Source organism: Helianthus annuus, chromosome 9 (genome assembly GCF_002127325.2).
Source record: "Helianthus annuus cultivar XRQ/B chromosome 9, HanXRQr2.0-SUNRISE, whole genome shotgun sequence".
In the NCBI taxonomy this organism is placed as follows: domain Eukaryota; kingdom Viridiplantae; phylum Streptophyta; class Magnoliopsida; order Asterales; family Asteraceae; genus Helianthus; species Helianthus annuus.
In genome coordinates this window covers 111,102,314-111,121,198 of record NC_035441.2, presented here as the reverse complement: position 1 = coordinate 111,121,198, position 18,885 = coordinate 111,102,314, and the positions used below count along the sequence as shown (strand labels likewise).

The 18,885-nt window shown below is 38.5% G+C and overlaps 1 protein-coding gene across 1 annotated transcript; it reads left to right on the top strand.

Annotated features, from left to right (window-relative positions):
* The first annotated feature begins 112 nt into the window (after positions 1 to 112).
* On the top strand, positions 113 to 5,651 carry LOC110926897. Its single transcript, XM_022170532.2, has 8 exons — positions 113 to 605; positions 2,847 to 2,941; positions 3,021 to 3,100; positions 3,176 to 3,345; positions 3,521 to 3,701; positions 3,860 to 4,038; positions 4,171 to 4,389; positions 5,187 to 5,651. The coding sequence occupies exons 1-8, from the start codon at positions 175 to 177 to the stop codon at positions 5,497 to 5,499; spliced, it is 1,668 nt and encodes a 555-aa protein (XP_022026224.1). The 5' UTR covers positions 113 to 174; the 3' UTR covers positions 5,500 to 5,651.
* The last annotated feature ends 13,234 nt before the right edge of the window (positions 5,652 to 18,885 follow it).

The window sequence follows — 18,885 nt, the reverse complement described above, 5'->3', positions numbered from 1 at the left end:
CGGGCTTATTGAGCTAAACTAAACTCAAAACATTGGGCCTAGATGAGCCCAAGTTCATAAAAAGCCCAATATGATTATACCCACAGCCCACTTTCTCGTCGGAAAACGAAACAGTAAAGATAAAGAATCAACGTAATCGCCATTCTCCACCACCGGCGACAACTAAAAACTCCGATGGTCTCCGCCACCGAAAACCGTCGTTATCCTCTCCACCACCACATAAACAACGTCTCTCACTTCATCCACTCAACCGCCACAAACATCTCCTCTATTCTCAACCCTAATTTCCCAAACTCATCAAATTCCGCTTCTTCACCGTCCAAAATATTCCTCTCGTTGCCACCTCTTTCGCCGTTTGATTCTTCTTCGATTGATGTTGACTCGTTTTCTTCTTCTGCAAGTCATCCATCTTCATCGGTTAGGAATATGTCGTCCGAGTCTACGAGCTCAGGGTTTCCGTCGACTGTTAGGGTTTCGAATTTGAGCTCTAACGGAAAGGGCGGTGGTCCGGCGTTTGTTGGTCAGGTTTTTAGTATGTGTGACCTTTCCGGTACTGGTCTCATGGCTGTTTCTACTCAATTTGACATTCCGTTTATCTCTAAAAGGTATTTAAATGCGTACATTTGTGTATAGTTAGTTATGGTTGTTATAGTTAGTTGATAAGAGAGCTCTATACCTGTCTTTCCTATACATATTGTGGAACTCATAATCTAGCAAGTGCATAAGATATGTTTTTATTTTTCTTATGTTGTATTGGATAGGGTTTGAATTTGTGTGCAGATAGATGAAATTACACTATGTGCTTGCTGATACATCTACGCAAAACAATGTAATCGGTATAATTCCGCTCATAGTAGAGCTATTAGTAGGGCTTGGGGATGGTGTGAAGGAGGCAAACAGGCTGCTCATGCGATATCCCCTGGCTTCGAAAACCTTTTTTTTAATTATTATATGTGTACAGTTTGGAGTATAGTGATCAATATAATATAAAATGTAGTGCAAACAACATACAAAAGTACCAATAATGGAAGTTGTAAACTGTAGTTAACAAACGGTGTCAGACATAGTAGCTACAGATAAAATAACAAGGAAACGGGAAAAAGAAGCACTAATCCCTATGTCAGTACCTATACACTTCCTTAGGAAAGGTCTACACGCCTAGACAACTTTAAGGCAAGGCTAAGGGGCTGTTTGGTAGCATCTGAATGACATTAAGAGACTACCTCTTAATGAAATCATTTAAGAGTTTAACAAAGATAATGTAGAAGAATGTTACATGTGATGGTTTACCATTCAGATGTTACCTCTTATCCAGTCAGACATAAGGTTACCTCTTATTCATTCAGACATAAGGGCCACAAATGATTTCATTAAGAGACAACTCTGAATGGATTAAGAGGCTACCAAACAGCCCCTAAGGCATAAGGCAAACAAAACGTATAGGAAAAGCTAAAGCCCAAGACAAATCGGTACACTCTCTAGATATAAGATGGATCTATGTCTTAGATGCTTGCTAATGCATCTAAGATATGTAAATGTGTTGGGATTATGATCAAAAGAGTTGATAGAAAGAGTGTGTGTGATGCCAATGTGTGGCTAGCTCACTTGGTCGAGGCACATGCCTCTTAGAGGGGATGTACAAGGTTTAAACCTGGGCAAGGAGGCACATAAATTTATATATTACAACAATAAAGCAGCAATATATGGCGCTGGCTTTTCCTCAACTACGTAACCTTTAATTAACTTGCTGATAATTTAAGCCATTAAGTGGAAGAAATATTAGTAATAAGAGACAATGCAATGCTTGTTAACTCTGCAACATTCATTATATACCCCTCTAATGGTCTGCACTCACCCAAGTCTTAGCATTCTCCATATTCTTCTCAAAATCTAGACCTTCTATTTCCTTCGTTGCCACAACTGATTTGTTCATCTCATCCACCGAATCACTCATGTTTTTCAAACAATATGCCATCGTCTGCCATAAATGTTCCAATTTTCCAATGTGTATTTAAGAACTTATAATTAAAAGTTTCAAGCAAGCCATAAATGCTCTAATTTTTATATCAGCTTTTCGTTTCTAGTGATCAATAGATGTTTTGAAACAGGACCCTTAAAGATGGGGTGGGGTGAGACGAAAAAAGTTTAAAAACTTGTAGGGGGATACCTGGTTTCGAACCTGTATTTCATGTGAATTAATCGAAGCGCTCAACCATCTGAACTATATCAACATATCAGTGGTGTTTTGATTCGTATTCAACTTAAATATAAAACAGGAAATTTTTATGGGCCCTAGGAGACTTTGGGCCCTGTTTGGTGGCCCACCGTGCACACCCTACGGGCCGGCCCATAATCAACGGTGGGGTCTGTGGTAAATTGGATTTTATAATGCAAACTATGACCCATTGGCAGATAATTATTTGTACTAGTAATGTGATCTTACATTCCTAACTTTCACTTTTGTTGCAATGGGCAATCTCACGTTAATTGAAAAGTAACTTCGTCTTCCCCTAGTTTTCATTTTTGTCGTTTCAAAACAGTATAATACATTCTGACTTGGATATTAATTAGTCAATTGTTCAATAAGAGCCTACGGAGTTGCTTTTTTAGAATGGAATCGCCCTTGGCAATGGAAGTGAAAGTTAGGAGTGTCATTGGTCACATTGCCAGTTTGGATTATTACTGGCCAATAGTTAATAGTTTGGATTACTAAAATCCAAGTTGCCTTGGTGTTTTTAATACTTAAGGTTCTTTCTTAAAGTGTATATGCTTTTTTAATTCAATTTCTAGAATCTTTTCTCTGCATTATATATCACATATTTCTAGGCGTTTCTTTTCACTCACAGAACACCGCAATGGCTTAAAAAGATGTTTCAAGCAGTTACAAAGAGCGAGAGGAATGGCCCTGTGTTCCAATTTTTCATTGATCTAGGAGATGCAGGTACAACTGCATGATTTCATTAAGCATTTTTTGTTACACGATGGAGAATAATTACATTTCTGTTTACCTTTTGTTTCAGTTTCGTATGTTAAACGATTGAGTATTCCTAGTGGGGTTGTTGGTGCCTGTCGCCTTGATCTAGCATATGAACATTTCAAGGTATGTCTATTACAACATTATTATTCATTGCTATTTGTTGGCATTCTTCTGTTTAAGTAATTTTTTTTATAACAGGAAAAACCTCACTTGTTCCAGTTTATTCCAAACGAAAGACAGGTCAAAGAAGCCAAAAAAATTCTAAAAAAGGCACCACAAAACACTCGTAAAAAGAAAGTTGAAGGGGTTCCTGTTTTTAGTGCACAAAATCTAGACATTGCAATAGCCACTGCTGACGGGATCAAGTGGTATTTATAGATTTTTAACTCAATACATGTCATTTATCATGTTATTTTTATTATCGACAATGTGATTAACTAAATATTTTTTTGTTCACCACTGACAATGTGATTAACTAAATATTTGTTTTTCACCACTCGTTTTCTTGCTTATATGCATCTTTGAATGTGTTATTTTTGTTAGGTACACTCCATATTTCTTCAATAAAAGTATGCTAGATGACATTCTTGAGGATTCTGTTGATCAACACTTTAACTCGCTAATTCAAACGCGACACTTGCAAAGACGCCGAGATATTATAGATGACAATATAGCTTCAGATCTATTGGATGATAATACAGATAACGTGTGGGAACCCCCAGAGGTACAACCATATTATTTAAAAGCCTAACTTATCTAAATTAACAAATACATTACGGAAACATCTCAGAACGTTGTCTAATTATTGTCTTATTTTTGTATTAGTACTTTAAATAGATAATGGAAAGATTTTTTTATTAGATGTATATATATTTTTGACAGGTTCAGGAAGTTATGGATGAAATTGGCCCTCCTTCTATACCGTTGAGTATAATTACAAAGGCTGCAGAGATACAGCTTTTGTATACGGTTGATAAAGTACTTCTCGGAAACAGGTGGTTGAGAAAAGCCACTGGAATCCAACCCAAATTTCCGTATGTAGTTGACTCATTTGAGAAAAGGTACCCTGTATTATACTTTGTGTATTTTGACCATGCTAGAAAGCCTGTTTTGACCCATTACACAACTTGCCACTCTTGGTTCCTTTACAAAATATCACTGTTTAATTGAACCTCATGTTTGTATTGTTGCAGGAGTGCAGTATCCTTTCAAAAGGCATCCATGCTACCCCATGACGGCCCGAATTCCAAGTCAGACTCTGAAAGCAAACAGCTCCATCACATTAATCCTTCAAAACACGAGTCTCAGGGTGAAAATAAAAATAAACCGGATTTCCATTACCCCTTTGGAGAATGGTTTACTAATCCGTGGTTGAAACCGCTTCACCCTCATCATAACCTACCTCACAACAGGTGACTACCCAAAATACTTGAAGGGGTGGGTCTGGTAACGGGTCAAAACCAGTCCGGGTTGAAAAGTCTTTTTTAGTAATTCTTAGTGGGCCAGGTTCAGTTGGGTTGACCATAGGGGTGTAAACGAGCCGAGCTCGAGCTCGGTTTGGGCTGGGCTCGTTTATTATCTATTAAATATATTAAATAAAAATAATATAAATAATAGACTCGTTTAGGCTCTTGAGCTCGATAAGTGAAGCCCGGTCTTGGCTCTTAAACAAGTTTAAATAAGCCCGGCTCGGCTTGTTTACTAGACAACTTTAAAAATTGGGGTAAATGTTATTAAATATTAATAAACTAAGGCTCAACGAGCTTCACATGCCAGGCTCAAGCTCGGGCTCGATATATAAACGAGCTTTATTTTAGGCTCAAGCTCGGATCGGGCTCGATAAGGCTCGGTTCATTTCGAGCTTTTTCTCAAGCAGCTCACAAGCCGCTCGGCTCGTTTACACCCCTAGTCGATCAGCCAACACTCTTTAGCCCCCTTTATAATATAAATTTTTTTACAAGTAACTAATGCACTAATTATGATTACAAAAAGCAATATTTTATTTTATCATAATAATAATCTAAATCCTTAAATAAAACAATTAAGAATTTGAAAAATACTTTGGTCTATTGTCAATACGTTTGGCCTTCTTTCCCTTGAGCAATTTTTTATTTATTTATTTTTTGATTCGACCTGTTTTATCCTGAGCATAACCAATTTATAACTATAAGTTTTCCTCTATTTATTTCATCGTCTTCATTTCTTACAGAGAGGGAGGTAGTGGTAAAGAATGTTTGAAAGAAGACCTCAACCCGAACCCATTTCTTCCAAAGATCACCATGGTTGGTGTGGCTACGAGTGAGGCTGGGCCAATGAACAAGGTGACACTGAAAAAGACCATGGATGATTTAACAAGAGAACTGGAAAACACAGACCATGGAACTACTTTTAACGGTTTTAGTGAATATAAATATGATGAAGAAAGGGATCCGCTTTTCGTGGCAAATGTGGGTGATTATTATTCGGGTTTTTCAAAAGCAAGCTCGGGTAAATGGGTTCGCCCTAGATCAAAAAGAAGATAAGTGTTTAGAATTGTTTATCTACAGGAATTAAATATTTTTTTGATAATCAGTCGACAAGTAAATGTAGATTATCATGATCATGATGTATGTGGTATGTTCAATTGTTGACTGTAAAAATAATAATGGAAGTGTGTTTTATTGTGATTGGACTATTGAGAATAAAACTGCTACACTATTTACTTCGAGTTAATTATAGATTGTTTCTAGTTTTATCAAAATGTTTTATACTGTGAGTTAATTACAGATTGCTCAAATGGCCCTAAATTACGCAGATGCTCCTTGTGGTATGCATTTTGTAACATGATTGGGCGGATGAATGTTAAATTCCTTTTAACTCCATGTAAAATGTTTATTTCGCCCCTAAGCTAAAAGACAACAATTATAACAAATCATGAATTACATTAAAGAATTTAAGCGGAAAGTGTTGTTACCAAGACGGCGTCTCCCTCTTCGTTCTTGATCGGGTGGCTGGAGGTTCTTTGGTGGTGGTCAGGGAAGATAATCGGCACTAGAGGAGAAGAGGGCGGTTCCTGGTGGTATTGAGATTGCCGTGAAGAAGATGAAACGGATGGGCCACACACACATATACAAGGTGTTTTTAATTTTATTTTTTAATATAAGGTTTTGGTTTTTAGGATTAAAAGGGCATTTTTGTTATTTTACGACTCCTTAACTAGCATTTGTCCACTCCAAGGAACACTCATGTTACAAAATGCATACCAAGAGGGATATCTGTGTAATTTTTAAGACTTAAGAACCAAAGGTGCAATATGTGCAAAACCGTCACACCCTAGCGGAAGCACATGTGTGTGATCTTGAAAGGTTCTCATTGCATTGGATAAAACAAAATTCTATACGATAAAATAAACCACGATGCCATTGTCATATATTGATTCAAATCACGACACTAGAGTTAAAAGTATTGTTACAAACATATCCAAATGTAATGAGTTTACGAAAAGACTTTTTGTTTTTTTTTTTTTAACAAAATAGAGTTTGAATATCAAGACTTTGGCCCCTCTATTTCCACACGAAGGCGGTATAGGAGGCAAACCCTCTAAAATATGGCATCATTCTTCGTAAAGCTTACTTTCCTGAAATACATGTAGGGATGAGATCGGTATGATACCGGTACCGTACCGGTACCGATACCGTAAATACCGTTACCGAAATTGAGAAAATGTGGATACCGATTACCGTACCGTATTTATAGATTCGGTACCGGTACGGTACCGGTATCGGTACCGGTATTTCGGTACTTTACCACGTTAGTACCGCTTTGGTGTCATCCATTGTTTTACCTAAAAAATATCATGTGAAACCCATCCATTTATTATTAACTGAACTAGAGTAATATTTAGAGGAATGTAAAAAAATGTAAACATATTAAACATCCATCGGTTCGACTTTTACACAATTCTGAATCACCATCAAGTTCGATAAAAGGGGTTTCTTCAACAATAGTGTCGTCTCCTTACACAACCAAATACAAAGATATTAAAAATCTAAAAATAAGAAAAGATATATTGATAATTTATAACCAAACCATTAAAAAGTTAACTTACTTCAATGGATTCCATGCTTTTTTACGATGATTATTAAATTCGGTATTAATACCGGTATTTACCGAAAAATACCGGTACCGATACCGTTTTTTACCGATACCGAATTTCAAAAAATCTATTACCGCTACCGGTACCGTTTATTATCGGTACGGTACCGGTATGGTACCGGTACGGTACCGGTATTTCGGTAAAAAATCTCATCCCTAAATACATGTTAAGTAAAAAGTCAACAATAATGCTGGTGAATTAATGTGTCTTATTTTTTGTAGCAAATGAATCTTGAAAACCTTTGTTAAGCTTTGTATTGAAAACCGGTATGCATAGCATCTATGAAATTTGTGGATCAATTAATGTTTTGCAAGGACATTAATATAGGTGTCGACATAAGTAAGCAACCAAACCTAGTCGATGTCTTTCGTTACCAGGCCGCTAATTCTATAGTGATCCCCGACTTTGGGACACAAAAGCATTCCAACAGGGTCTCACGAACCAGGAGTGGAGCTCGCCAAGACTCAATAGATCTACCTCTTTTGTTCGTTGATCTATATGTGTGATTAATGGCTACTCGAGTTATTCCACTTATGCGCACGTGATCTATGGTGATTTCATTCCCTAGCTATCATACCTTTGTGTAACATGTATCTCCCCCAAATTTTGAAAACAAAACGTATTTAAAAGAGGGGACATGAACTCATAGTTTTGCGTCGTGCAAAATAGCTAGCAATCAATGAGTTCTTTTGTTTGTATCTCGACCTACAAGTGTCCTAATTACGTTAAGACACTTAGATCCATTGTTTGATCATGTACAAGCTTTTCATCATGAATCCGGTTAAGACTTGTCTTTGTTTTGTTTGTTCGAAACCCTTGCTTGTTTAGACTCGTTGGTGATTGATTATCCGTATGTTCATTGTATAATGTATCTATATACATTTGTATTCTTTGTTCATGTATGTCACACCTTGCTTTCCAAGTGGGCGCGGACTTGGGGTTTATGCATGGCGATTGATACCAGTAATCACAATGCACAGCGGAAGATGGGATATTAAATTAATTATTACAAAGTACAAATGTAAAAGTCCAAAGTTCAAAAGTATAATGTAGACTGTTCGTAATAAAAAGGATCCACAGGCGGACCAGATGAAATAAAATACAACTTGAGACTAAAAGGCCTTTCGTGGAGTCGCAAATTCCAAATCGCCTAGACTGAGCAGCTCCAACCTATTCTGTATTTGCTATATAATCCGTGCTTAGTCTTTTGAAAATACGTCAATTTTCACTGGTAAATACAATTGTCGACTCTTTTTGAAAATCTTTTCAAAAAGTATTTGATACCATTTGGTATATCATTTTTTTAAATAACTTGGGATAAAGTAATGTTTCTTGTTACTAGTTTTACATGCTTGTCAATATATATGGGGACCAGAACTAAACGCCGGTACATGATTAACCGACACAACACATTTTCAATATCATATAATATAGCATTAGCGTCTGTCAGGTGTATGCCTACACCCCGCGCTTAGGTTGTGGCCACTTGCAATTAAATGAGCCGAGGATATCTAGGACATAGTCGTATTAATCCCCAATGTTTAAGTTATAAAGCAAATCAGATTAAAATGGGTTATTTTAATTTTTAGACATCATTCGTCATTGATTCAATACCCGACCAAGCTGCTTGTCATATCCCAAGCCCTTATAAAGGAAAATATGCTAAGAGTATTCACATGTGCTAGTTGTCACACCCCAACCTATGGCGGAAACATCGGGGCGGGACGAGGACGAGATTGCTCGAGACTTCATAACGCTAAGTGCGACAATATGCTGGATCTGAGTTTGATTTTGATTGTATTTTGTGTTTGAAATTAAGATGAAAGTGAATGAGTGTGCAGCGGAATTAAGATGAAAACAAACTTTGCATACAATCAAACGAGAGTAATACTTTGATCAAACATCTTTACACAATGAACCGAAAGATTGAATTTATTTCAACGACGATTACAATGAATGATGAATGAATGCAAACTCCCCCTCAGCCAGAGCTCAATTGTTTGTTCGTGCAAAGAAGACGAGTGATGCAAAAGAGCTAATAGAACAGTACAAAGTACTGAACTATTTATAGGCACTTGCAAACAACTGAGCATCTTAGCTTACGTCACCATGAAAGTGACATCTAACCTCCTAACAAACTCTAACCTCTGATCTATACAGACACTGCTTGTGTTAACTACTGCTAATACATTCTATTACAAAACAGACTTTAGAACAGCTGCTGCAACCTTCTACTGCTGTGAACCCAACAGCACTTGTCAGGATCAGCAGTGCTTGACTCAAAGCAGTAGATTGAATCAGCAGGACTTTAGTCTTCCATCAGATCTTTTACTTGAGCAGCAGTTGTAGGTCAGCACTTTGTAAGATCAGCAGATAGGAGGTCATCAGTTGTTGTAATCACTTTCAAGGGGAGAGACTTGTATGTAAACATCTGCTTATTCTGGATCCACTGCTCTGATCCAGTTTTGGCTTTAATTATATGTTCCTCTGATAGGGTTCAATCCCAACAATCTCCCCCTGGAACAGATAATGCCAAAACTCTTCATTATTGTGGACATTTTATTGCCTCATTAACAGCTCCCTTATCTGACCTTTAAATTGTAGTTCAAAGTCAAGGGCATCTGTGTCTTCATCATCCCTGCTAAGTGGAAGATCAAGGAGATCCTGCAAATCTTCAAGATTCAGGCCAAGAGCTTGTTCCCTTGATATTTTCTCCACTTCTCCACCAGACCTGAGCAAAGTCAATACGCAGGTCTGTTTGTCAGTTTCCCACTTTTGTATTTTTGAGCCTGGTGGGTTTCTTGGGAGATGCTTATTTGCAGAAGTATTTAGTGAGGCTGGCCTATTCATCACTGGCTGAGCAGTGTTTGCAGTTTGACCCAAGCCAAGAGATTCTATGATCATTTTCTTTATGCCTTCTTTTACAAGGTCATCTCCTTCTATCATCTCTTGGATGGTTTCATCTCTCAACTGTTTGTGTATCCTTCTTTTATAGATGGCATTACCAGTTGGAGCAGTGGCTCTCCTGATTTGCAGCTTTGATGGTTTTTTGAAACCGCTGCTTCAGGATAGTCAGGTTTTTGAGGAACTTTTGGATCTTTCTTTCTTAATTCCTCCAACCTTTTGTAGGTTGTCCTGACCACATCTTCTTTCCATCTTGCAATTTGTCTTTTGTTACCATATTCAGCAGCAACCAGTTCTTCTCTCATTCTTTTCAGTTCTACCTGTTTGTCAGGTACATTCTTTCTAAACTTTGCCCAATCAGGAGGAGTGTGAGTGACTTTCCTTTTTATCATGTCTTGAATTCTTGCTGCTTCATCTTCAAGCTCAGGAACAGTCCACTCTTTGTACATGTATCTCTCTCCTTGTACTTCTTGTGAGCCATGATGCTTTCAATGTAGTCTTTCTTCAAAGTTTCAGCTGCTCTTTCTGAAATTTGTTGACTGACATTTTTTGCAAATCGTTCAAGGGAGCTGACTTGTGTGAGCAGATATTGATAGTTTCTAGAAATTTCTTTGTCAGACTTCCCTTGAGTGTTTTTCTTTGAGATATCCTCTGCTTGCTTGGCCTTGATTTTCAAGTACTCATCAACATTTTTAGGCCAGGGATATCCTTTTATTGATGGCAAACTCCTTTTGGCAGGGTCATCCTCATAATAAAAGGATTTTATTTCTTCTCCAACAGCTTCTAGTTCAAGAGGAAATTGAACACCTGCAGGAGGTAAGGGCTTGTGCATTGGAACTGAAGAAAGAGAAACTGGTTTTGGTATTGTGACAAGAGCTAAAGATTTTGAAGAAGTTTGGGATGGTGAAGTGACATCATCTTTAAGAATTAGCTTTCTCCTCTTTATTTGAGGAGGGACTGATGATGTTTTGGATGGAATGGTGGTTGTAGTGGCAGTGGTTTGTGATAGACTAACAGTTGTTGAAACAACTGGTGTTCCAACCACTGTTGTCTTTACAGCAGATGTTATAACAGCTGCTGTCTTCTGCCTTTTGGCAGGAGGTGATTTTGTTTTTGGTGGTGATGGTGGTAAGGCAGTGGATGTAGTGTGTGTTGAACTGGTGTGTGTTGAAATGGGAGCAGATGTTGAAACCACTGATGTACCAACAGTAGTGGATACAGCAGGAGTTACAACAGCTGTTTTAGGTGGTGGTTTTGGAGCAGACTTTAAACGTCTGGTTGGAATGGATTTGGGTAGCCTGATTCTTCTTGTAGGCTTCTTCTTTTCATCAATAAGATTTTCATCATCTCTTGACCCTGAAGTACCCTGATCCGGATAATCAACCCTGGCTTTCTTTTTGGCCTCTCTATCCCTTTTTACACATGCAACTGCTTCTGCAAGTGCATTTGTGGTCACATCAATTTTCTTGCTTCCATCTGGCAGAGGGATCTGTTTGGTCATATTTGAATTTTCTGGTGCAATGTAGAGGCCATCCTCTATTCCCTTTCTTCTACATTCCTAAATTTTCTCCCCCTTTTTGGCATTATCTTCGGGAAGTTTATCAATGAAGAAAACTGGTGGAGGAGCAGTGCCAGTGGTGTGCAGGTAGGGATGGCAAAAATACCCGAGCCCAATGGGTATACCCGAAACCCGACACAAATGGGACGGGTATACACGATACCCGACGGGTATTGGGCCGGGTATGGGTTTAGTTTTAAAAATTTTCGCGGGTATGGGTCGGGTATGGGATTAGGTGATACCCGACCCGATTACCCGAAACCACATACCCGTTTACCCGAACTATATACCCGATCATATACCCGAATTTTTTTAATTTATATTTTTATTTTCCATTAACACTTGTCTATTGTTAATTTATTTTAGTATGATCATAATGTGAAAAAATAAATTTTCTTTTATTATATGCATTTGATAATAGTATTATATTTTGTATGTTGTGAAGTATATATGTGTAAGTGTATAAGTATAATAAAGTTATTATTAATTTATAATAAAACTTATATGTACGTAATGTGTATTTTTAATTATAGTTGTTGTATAAATAAAATTATATAATAATTATAATAGTAAAAAACTGTATTTAGAAATCCCAACGTATATATTTTAACAAACTAACGGGTATACCCGGTACCCGCGGGTATACCTGATACCCGATGGGTAATTACCCGACAAATACCCGATGGGTATTAGGTCGGGTATGGGACACGATTTTATAACCGGGTATGGGTATGGGATTACCAATACCCGACCCGAACCCGACCCATTGCCATCCCTATGTGCAGGATCTGAGATTTGAGAGCCTTTAGATCTACCTGGGTGTTTTTGAACCTTGACTCCATTGCATTTCGCAGCTGTTGAACATGTTTTTCATGTTGCTGATCTGCTATTTTTGCTTGTTGATGAAGAAAAGGTTGAAATAGATTCCAGAGCTCTTTGGTAGCAGATGCCTGTTGTGGAGCAGGTGCTGGAGATGGAACAGCAGTGGATTGTACCTTTTGTACTTGTAACAACTGTTGTAGCATATCTTTGAGTTCTGCAACAGAGTTATCAAGTTTTTCAACACGAGCCGTCAATTTCTGGTACTTTAAACCATCACCCAATTTAATGGGATCATCTGATTTCCCACTAACAGTGGTTTTATCAGTGGTAGAGGTAGGGAGTTTACTCCAAACATCAACCAGTGATGCCCCTTTTTCTCGGTACTGGGGTCTTCTCCCTTCAACACTTGACAACCTTTTGATGTTGCCAGTAGGATAGATAAGTCCACTGGTGGTTGACAGAGGTGCTATAAAAGGAATTGTCTCCAAGGAAGTCTTATTGATGTAACCACTGTCCAACTGTAAACCAGTGGGTTCAACAGTTGTAGTGGCTGCTTCACTTGGATTACCACCAAGAGTTACTTGTAACTCAAGGGGTTTAACCTCCTCAGGTTGTGTTGGTGGGTTAGCAAAGAATGATACATCAGGCTCAGTCAATTGTTGAGGCATATTCTCATTAACAGGTGATTGAGAAGGACTGGGTAATGCCTGATTCAAATCGATTGCATCCAACAGTAGTTGTGTTTTTGGTGGAATTGTGGATATGATGGTGGGTGTAGAAAAAGGATTTACCCCGGGCATTGAGCTGTGGATGATGGAAACGAGTGTATCCAGAGCATCATAATGTGGTGGCCCTTTGTGTACAACCTGTTCTTTTTGTGAAGAAGCAGGAGGAGTTATGGTTATGGGTTGAGATATTTGTACCAACTGCTGTGAGGAAGGAGCAGCAGTGGTTTCTTGTGACATTTGTGTTGTCACAGGCATTAACTCTGGTATCTCATCCTCCAGAGTTGCCGTTTTGATTGGTTTGGGGGGTTTTGGATTTTTCTTTTTGTTTTGCTTTTTGGGATTGGTAGGTGTGGGTTTCAAAACAGTTGATCTGCTGCTTTGATCACCTAGAGTAGTAGGCTCAGCAGCAGATACCTGAGGAGCAGTGGTAGCTGCTAAATTCTGCTCAGGCACCCCTGCTTGTGTTTTGCAAGGTGCTAACATTCGTGAAAAAGTTTCAGATGTTAGGCAGTTTATTACAGTTATCTCACCTTGGTTTATTAAAGCTAAATCATCCTTACTGAATTTCTTTTCAAAATAGTAACTTAAAAACCTTGGAAACAGTAAGAATGATTTGGTTTCAACATTATTAACCAAATCTTTAAAGATTTCCCGAGAATAGTTAAAATTTTCTTCTTGAAGAATTGCATATCCCAGATTTTGAATCCTTATAGGGATCTCATTAAAAGAAGTGGTTTTGTTTGAAACACATAGTAGGAGGGTATGAAATAGGAATCTGGTTGCAGGAGGAAAATAACCTTTTTCTAAGGTAAGTTTCTTCATCATTGTGGCTTCATAGCCTCGTTCAATGAAGTCAATGTGCAACTCGTTTTTACTGAAGGAAGTTTTACCTGCCTGATCATCGAGTTGAAAGACTTCGGAGATGGATTGTGGTGTGATTTGGACAACTTTACCCTTTATAGAAGAGTGAATGGTGGTTGCAATGTCTCCTTGTTTTTCAAGGGTTGCATTCTTCCAAAACTCCCTTTGGGTCGCCAAATAGATTGGTGCATTGGCGGTGAACAAAGTTTTGTACTTTGATTTTGCCATGATGGTAATAACGGAATCGAAAACATTGGTGGTTCCTGGTTTTGTGAGAAGACCCAGGAGATTGTGAGATGATTTGAATGGAATTTCAGTGGAGGTTGCCTTTTTAGAGGCTGTTTTTGATGATGATTTTGATGAGGGTTTTGTAGATGGCTTCGATTTTGTCATTTTTGAAACGAATGATCGAAGAAATTTGTGAGAAATGAGAAGAAAAACTGCTTTGAGAAGAGAATTTTTAAGAATTCAATTCGACAGTAAAACCCTGTTTTGATGGTGAGTGGGGGATTTTATAGGAAAGAAAGTGAATGCTGACGTGGCAGCCGTTACAAAAGGTCTGACTGCTATGTACTACCCACGTGACAACCCCTGGTGAAAAATGAAGGACAGTACTTTGATGAAATCAACTGATGAAGGCAGTGGTAAGGAAACAGTGGATGATTTTCACTATCAGTGGATAGCATATCAGTGGATAAGACACTGCTTTTGTACAACAGAGGTTATCAAGAAATGAGAGAACAGAGGTTGCCTTTCAGCAGTGGGCAGGCTTTTTGAAGTAGAGCATACTTTTGAACAATCAGTGGTTATGGCAGACTTTTAAGGATTTTAATGAAATTTTCATTTTTAGCTATTTTCAAGGATGGATTTTTAATTTTCTGAAAACATTTTGTTGCTTTTATTCATAGAAAAACAAGATGTTGCTTGTTATTCCATATTTAGCGTCCCAATCCTAGAGACCAGACTTTCAAAAGTGGCTGTATCAAGTGCTTTGGTGAGCACATCTGCCAGCTGGTCTTTAGTTGGGACATGATGCAGAGAAATCAAACCTTTTTCATAGCAATCCCTCACAAAGTGATGTCTGATGTCGATGTGCTTTGTGGTAGAGTGGGAAACTGGATTTTTATGATATTTTCTGCTGCCTGGCTGTCCAACATGAGTGGTGTTTTTAAGGCAGTGATACCAAAATCCAGTAACTGATTCTGAAGCCACAGGAGTTGGGCTGTACAGCTTGCAGCAGCAATGTATTCAGCCTCAGCAGTGGATGTTGAAACTGCTGCTTGCTTTTTGCTTTGCCAAGAAACTAAGCAATCACCTAGAAACTGGCACCCTCCTGAAGTGGACTTCCTAGTGGTGTGACATCCAGCAAAGTCACTGTCTGAAAAACCTGAAAGCTTGATATTCCCATTAGCTGGATACTAGATACCAAGTGTGGGAGCACTTTTTATGTATCTGAGAATCCTTTTTACAGCAATGAGATTTGATTTTCTGGGAGCTGATTGACTTCTTGCACAGACACATGTTGCAAACATGATGTCTGGTCTAGATGCAGTTAGCTACAATAAAGACCCAATCATGCTTCTATAAAGTGTTTGATCAATCAGCTCATCCTTTTCATCAGACATGACCAGCTTATTTGTTGCCATGGGTGTGCTGCATGGTTTACAATCATTCATATCAAATTTGGTTAAAAGTTCTTTAGCATATTTGCTTTGATGAATGAAAGTTCCATTTTGCAATTGCTGTACTTGGAGACCAAGAAAGCATTGCAGCTCACCCATTGCACTCATTTCAAACTCAGCTATCATGAGCTCTCTAAACTCTTCACATATTTTGGTACATGTGCTTCCAAAAATAATGTCATCCACATAAATTTGGACAATCATTAAATCTTTCCCTCTCCATTTAAGAAATAGTGTTTTATCAATGGTACCTCTTTTGAAACCATTTGAGAGTAGAAAGTTGGAAAGAGTTTCATACCAGGCCCTTGGTGCTTGTTTCAGGCCATACAAGGCTTTGTTTAGCCTGTAGACATGATCAGGATAAAATGGATCCTCAAAACCTGGAGGTTGACATACATATACCTCTTCATGCAATGTACCATAGAGGAAAGCACTTTTGATATCCATCTGAAACACCTTCATGTTGTGGTTGACAGCAAAGGCCAGGAACAGTCTAATAGCTTCCAATCTTGCAACAGGGGCGATTGTTTCATCATAATCAATCCCCTCTTCCTGTCTGTAACCTTGAACCACAAGCCTGGCTTTGTTCTTGACAACAATGCCCCTTTCATCTTTTTTGTTCTTGAAGACCCACTTTGTGCCAAAGGGACTAACCTCTTCTGGCAGTGGTACAAGCTCCCATACTTGTTGTCTTTTAAACTGTTGGAGCTCCTCTTGCATGGATTCTACCCAGCTGTTATCTTTTAGTGCCTCTTGGTACTTGACTGGCTGATGGAGTGATAGAAAACCAGCAAAAAGACAAATGTTTTGGGTTTGGCTTCTTGTGAGCACCCCTTCATTGATGTTGCCAATGATTTGATCAGGTGGATGAGATATCAAGAAGATTAAATCTCCTTGGTATGGTATGATGGCATTTGTTGGTGAAGGCTGCAAATGTGTATCATCTGAGCTAACCACTGCTGGTGACTTTGATGACCAGCAGTGGCTTCAAAGGGTGGTGGAATAGGAGGTAATGAAGTGGACCACTGCTGACTTTTATCCACTGATTGAGGACTTTTGTCAGCAGTGTTTGAGGATGTGGAAGCAGTGGTAGATGGGCTACTTTGGTCAACAACTGTTGAGGTAGCAGTGGTTGAGCTTTGGCAGCTGTTTTGAACAACTAGTGCTTTTCCCTTTGTGGCAGACCTTTGAGGGATGATGATTTCATACCCATACTCTGGTGTTGTATCCTCTGATGGACCTGCACTGTTAGTCTTGACAGCAGTATTTTCAAAAGTAAACTTTTCAAGATCAAACAGATCAGCAGGATTTGCTGGGATTTTCATTGAAGAAAGTTCATTAAACTTTACATTCAAAGTCTCTTCCACTGCCTTGGTCCGTGTATTGAACACTTTGTAGGCCTTGCCAGTGGCTGAGTATCCCAGATGATAACCACAATCAATTTTGGCTGCAAATTTTGAAATGGAATCTTTTAAGTTCAAAATAAAGCATGGGCAGCCAAACACTTTGAAATATGAGATCAGTGGTTTGATTTTATACAGAATTTCATAGGCAGTCTTTTTGTGCCTGGGGTTTATTAAAACTCTGTTCTGGACATAGCAAGCAGTGTTTACTGCCTCTGCCCAGAAAGTTAATGGCAAACCTGAATCTGCAAGCATAGTTCTGGCAGCCTCAATCAAAGTTCTGTTCTTTCTTTCCACAACCCCATTTTGCTCTGGTGTTCTAGGGATGCTGTACTGCCTTACAATCCCTTTCTTCACACAGAAGGCATCCAACTCCTTATTTTTAAATTCTGTGCCATTGTCACTCCTGAAGCTTTTCACTGGAAGGTCAAATTGCTTTTCAACCTGTGTCACAAAGTCTTGCAAAATGCCTGCAGTCTCATCTTTTGAGTGTAAAAAGAAAGTCCATGTAAACCTAGAAAAGTCATCCACAATAACCAAACAATATGTTTTCTTTTTGAGGCTCATGACTTGAACTGGGCCAAACAAATCCATGTGTAGCATTTGCAAACACTGGGTTGTTTTGGACTCTTCAATGGACTTGTAAGAACTTTTATGTTGTTTTCCTTTTAAACAGGAAATGCAATGTTCAGGACATGAAAACAATTTTTGTGGTAGGCCTCTCACCAAACCATTTTTTGAAATTTCAGTTATTGTCTTAAGATTTGTGTGCCCCAGTCTTCTGTGCCAAAGTTCTGTCTCTTTGTTAGAGGCAGCTGAGAACAGACAGGCATCAGCTCTGGGACACTCTTTTGACATGTCAACAACATAAACATTGCCACTTCTTTGAGCAACAAGTTTAGTTTGACCATTTTTTATTATTGCTTCAATCTTTTTGACCATTTCTGGTCCGACAATCCTACAACAATCTTTTGTGAAGAATGACCCAAACCCTTTGTCACTCATTTGAGATACACTCAGAAGGTTGAATTTCAGATTGTCTATTAGATTGACATTTTCAAATTTTACATTACCAGATTGCACTGTACCAGACCCTAAAACTTTCCCTTTACTATTATTCCCAAAGGATATATCACCCCCTCCATGGATTTTAAAGTCTTTGAGGAGGGCTTTACATCCTGTCATGTGCCTAGAGCCTCCACTATCTACATACCAAAGACTATCAAAGCATGCAGAAGCTCCCTGCACATGAAGTAAAAGGATTAGTTCATTAAGGACTCCAAAGCCAACAGGGCTTTGGATGGAGTTTCAACAGTGTCTGGTATGGATGCAGTGTGATGGACAGTGGTTAAGTCAGGGTTTTGGACAGTTTTAGTACTGTTTCTTGCTAACCACTGTTGGGGGTCTTGACCAATCACCTGCTGATAACCAAAAGGATGCCTATTCACTCTGGGTTTAGAGGGCTTTTTGTAGACCTCATAAACGTGTGGTATCCTTTGGTAAGACTGTTTTTCCTTGCCTTTTCTGAACTGATTGGCAGGAGGTGCATCAGTAACCTGAACATCTCTTTTGACAGATGTTTGGTTCAGCTGTTTTGTGACAGCTGTTTGAACTGGCACAAACAGTGGTTGTTTCTTGGTGAATTTGACAGATGGTGATGATGCTTGATGAACTCAAGGATGTTTTAGCAATGTACTCATTCTTCTTCTTATCAAAGTTTTTGAGATACACACATGCTTGAGTTTTATGGTTTGTTTTACCACAAACACTGCAACTTTCAGCAGAAGTAATGACACTTGTTTTGGTTAAATCATA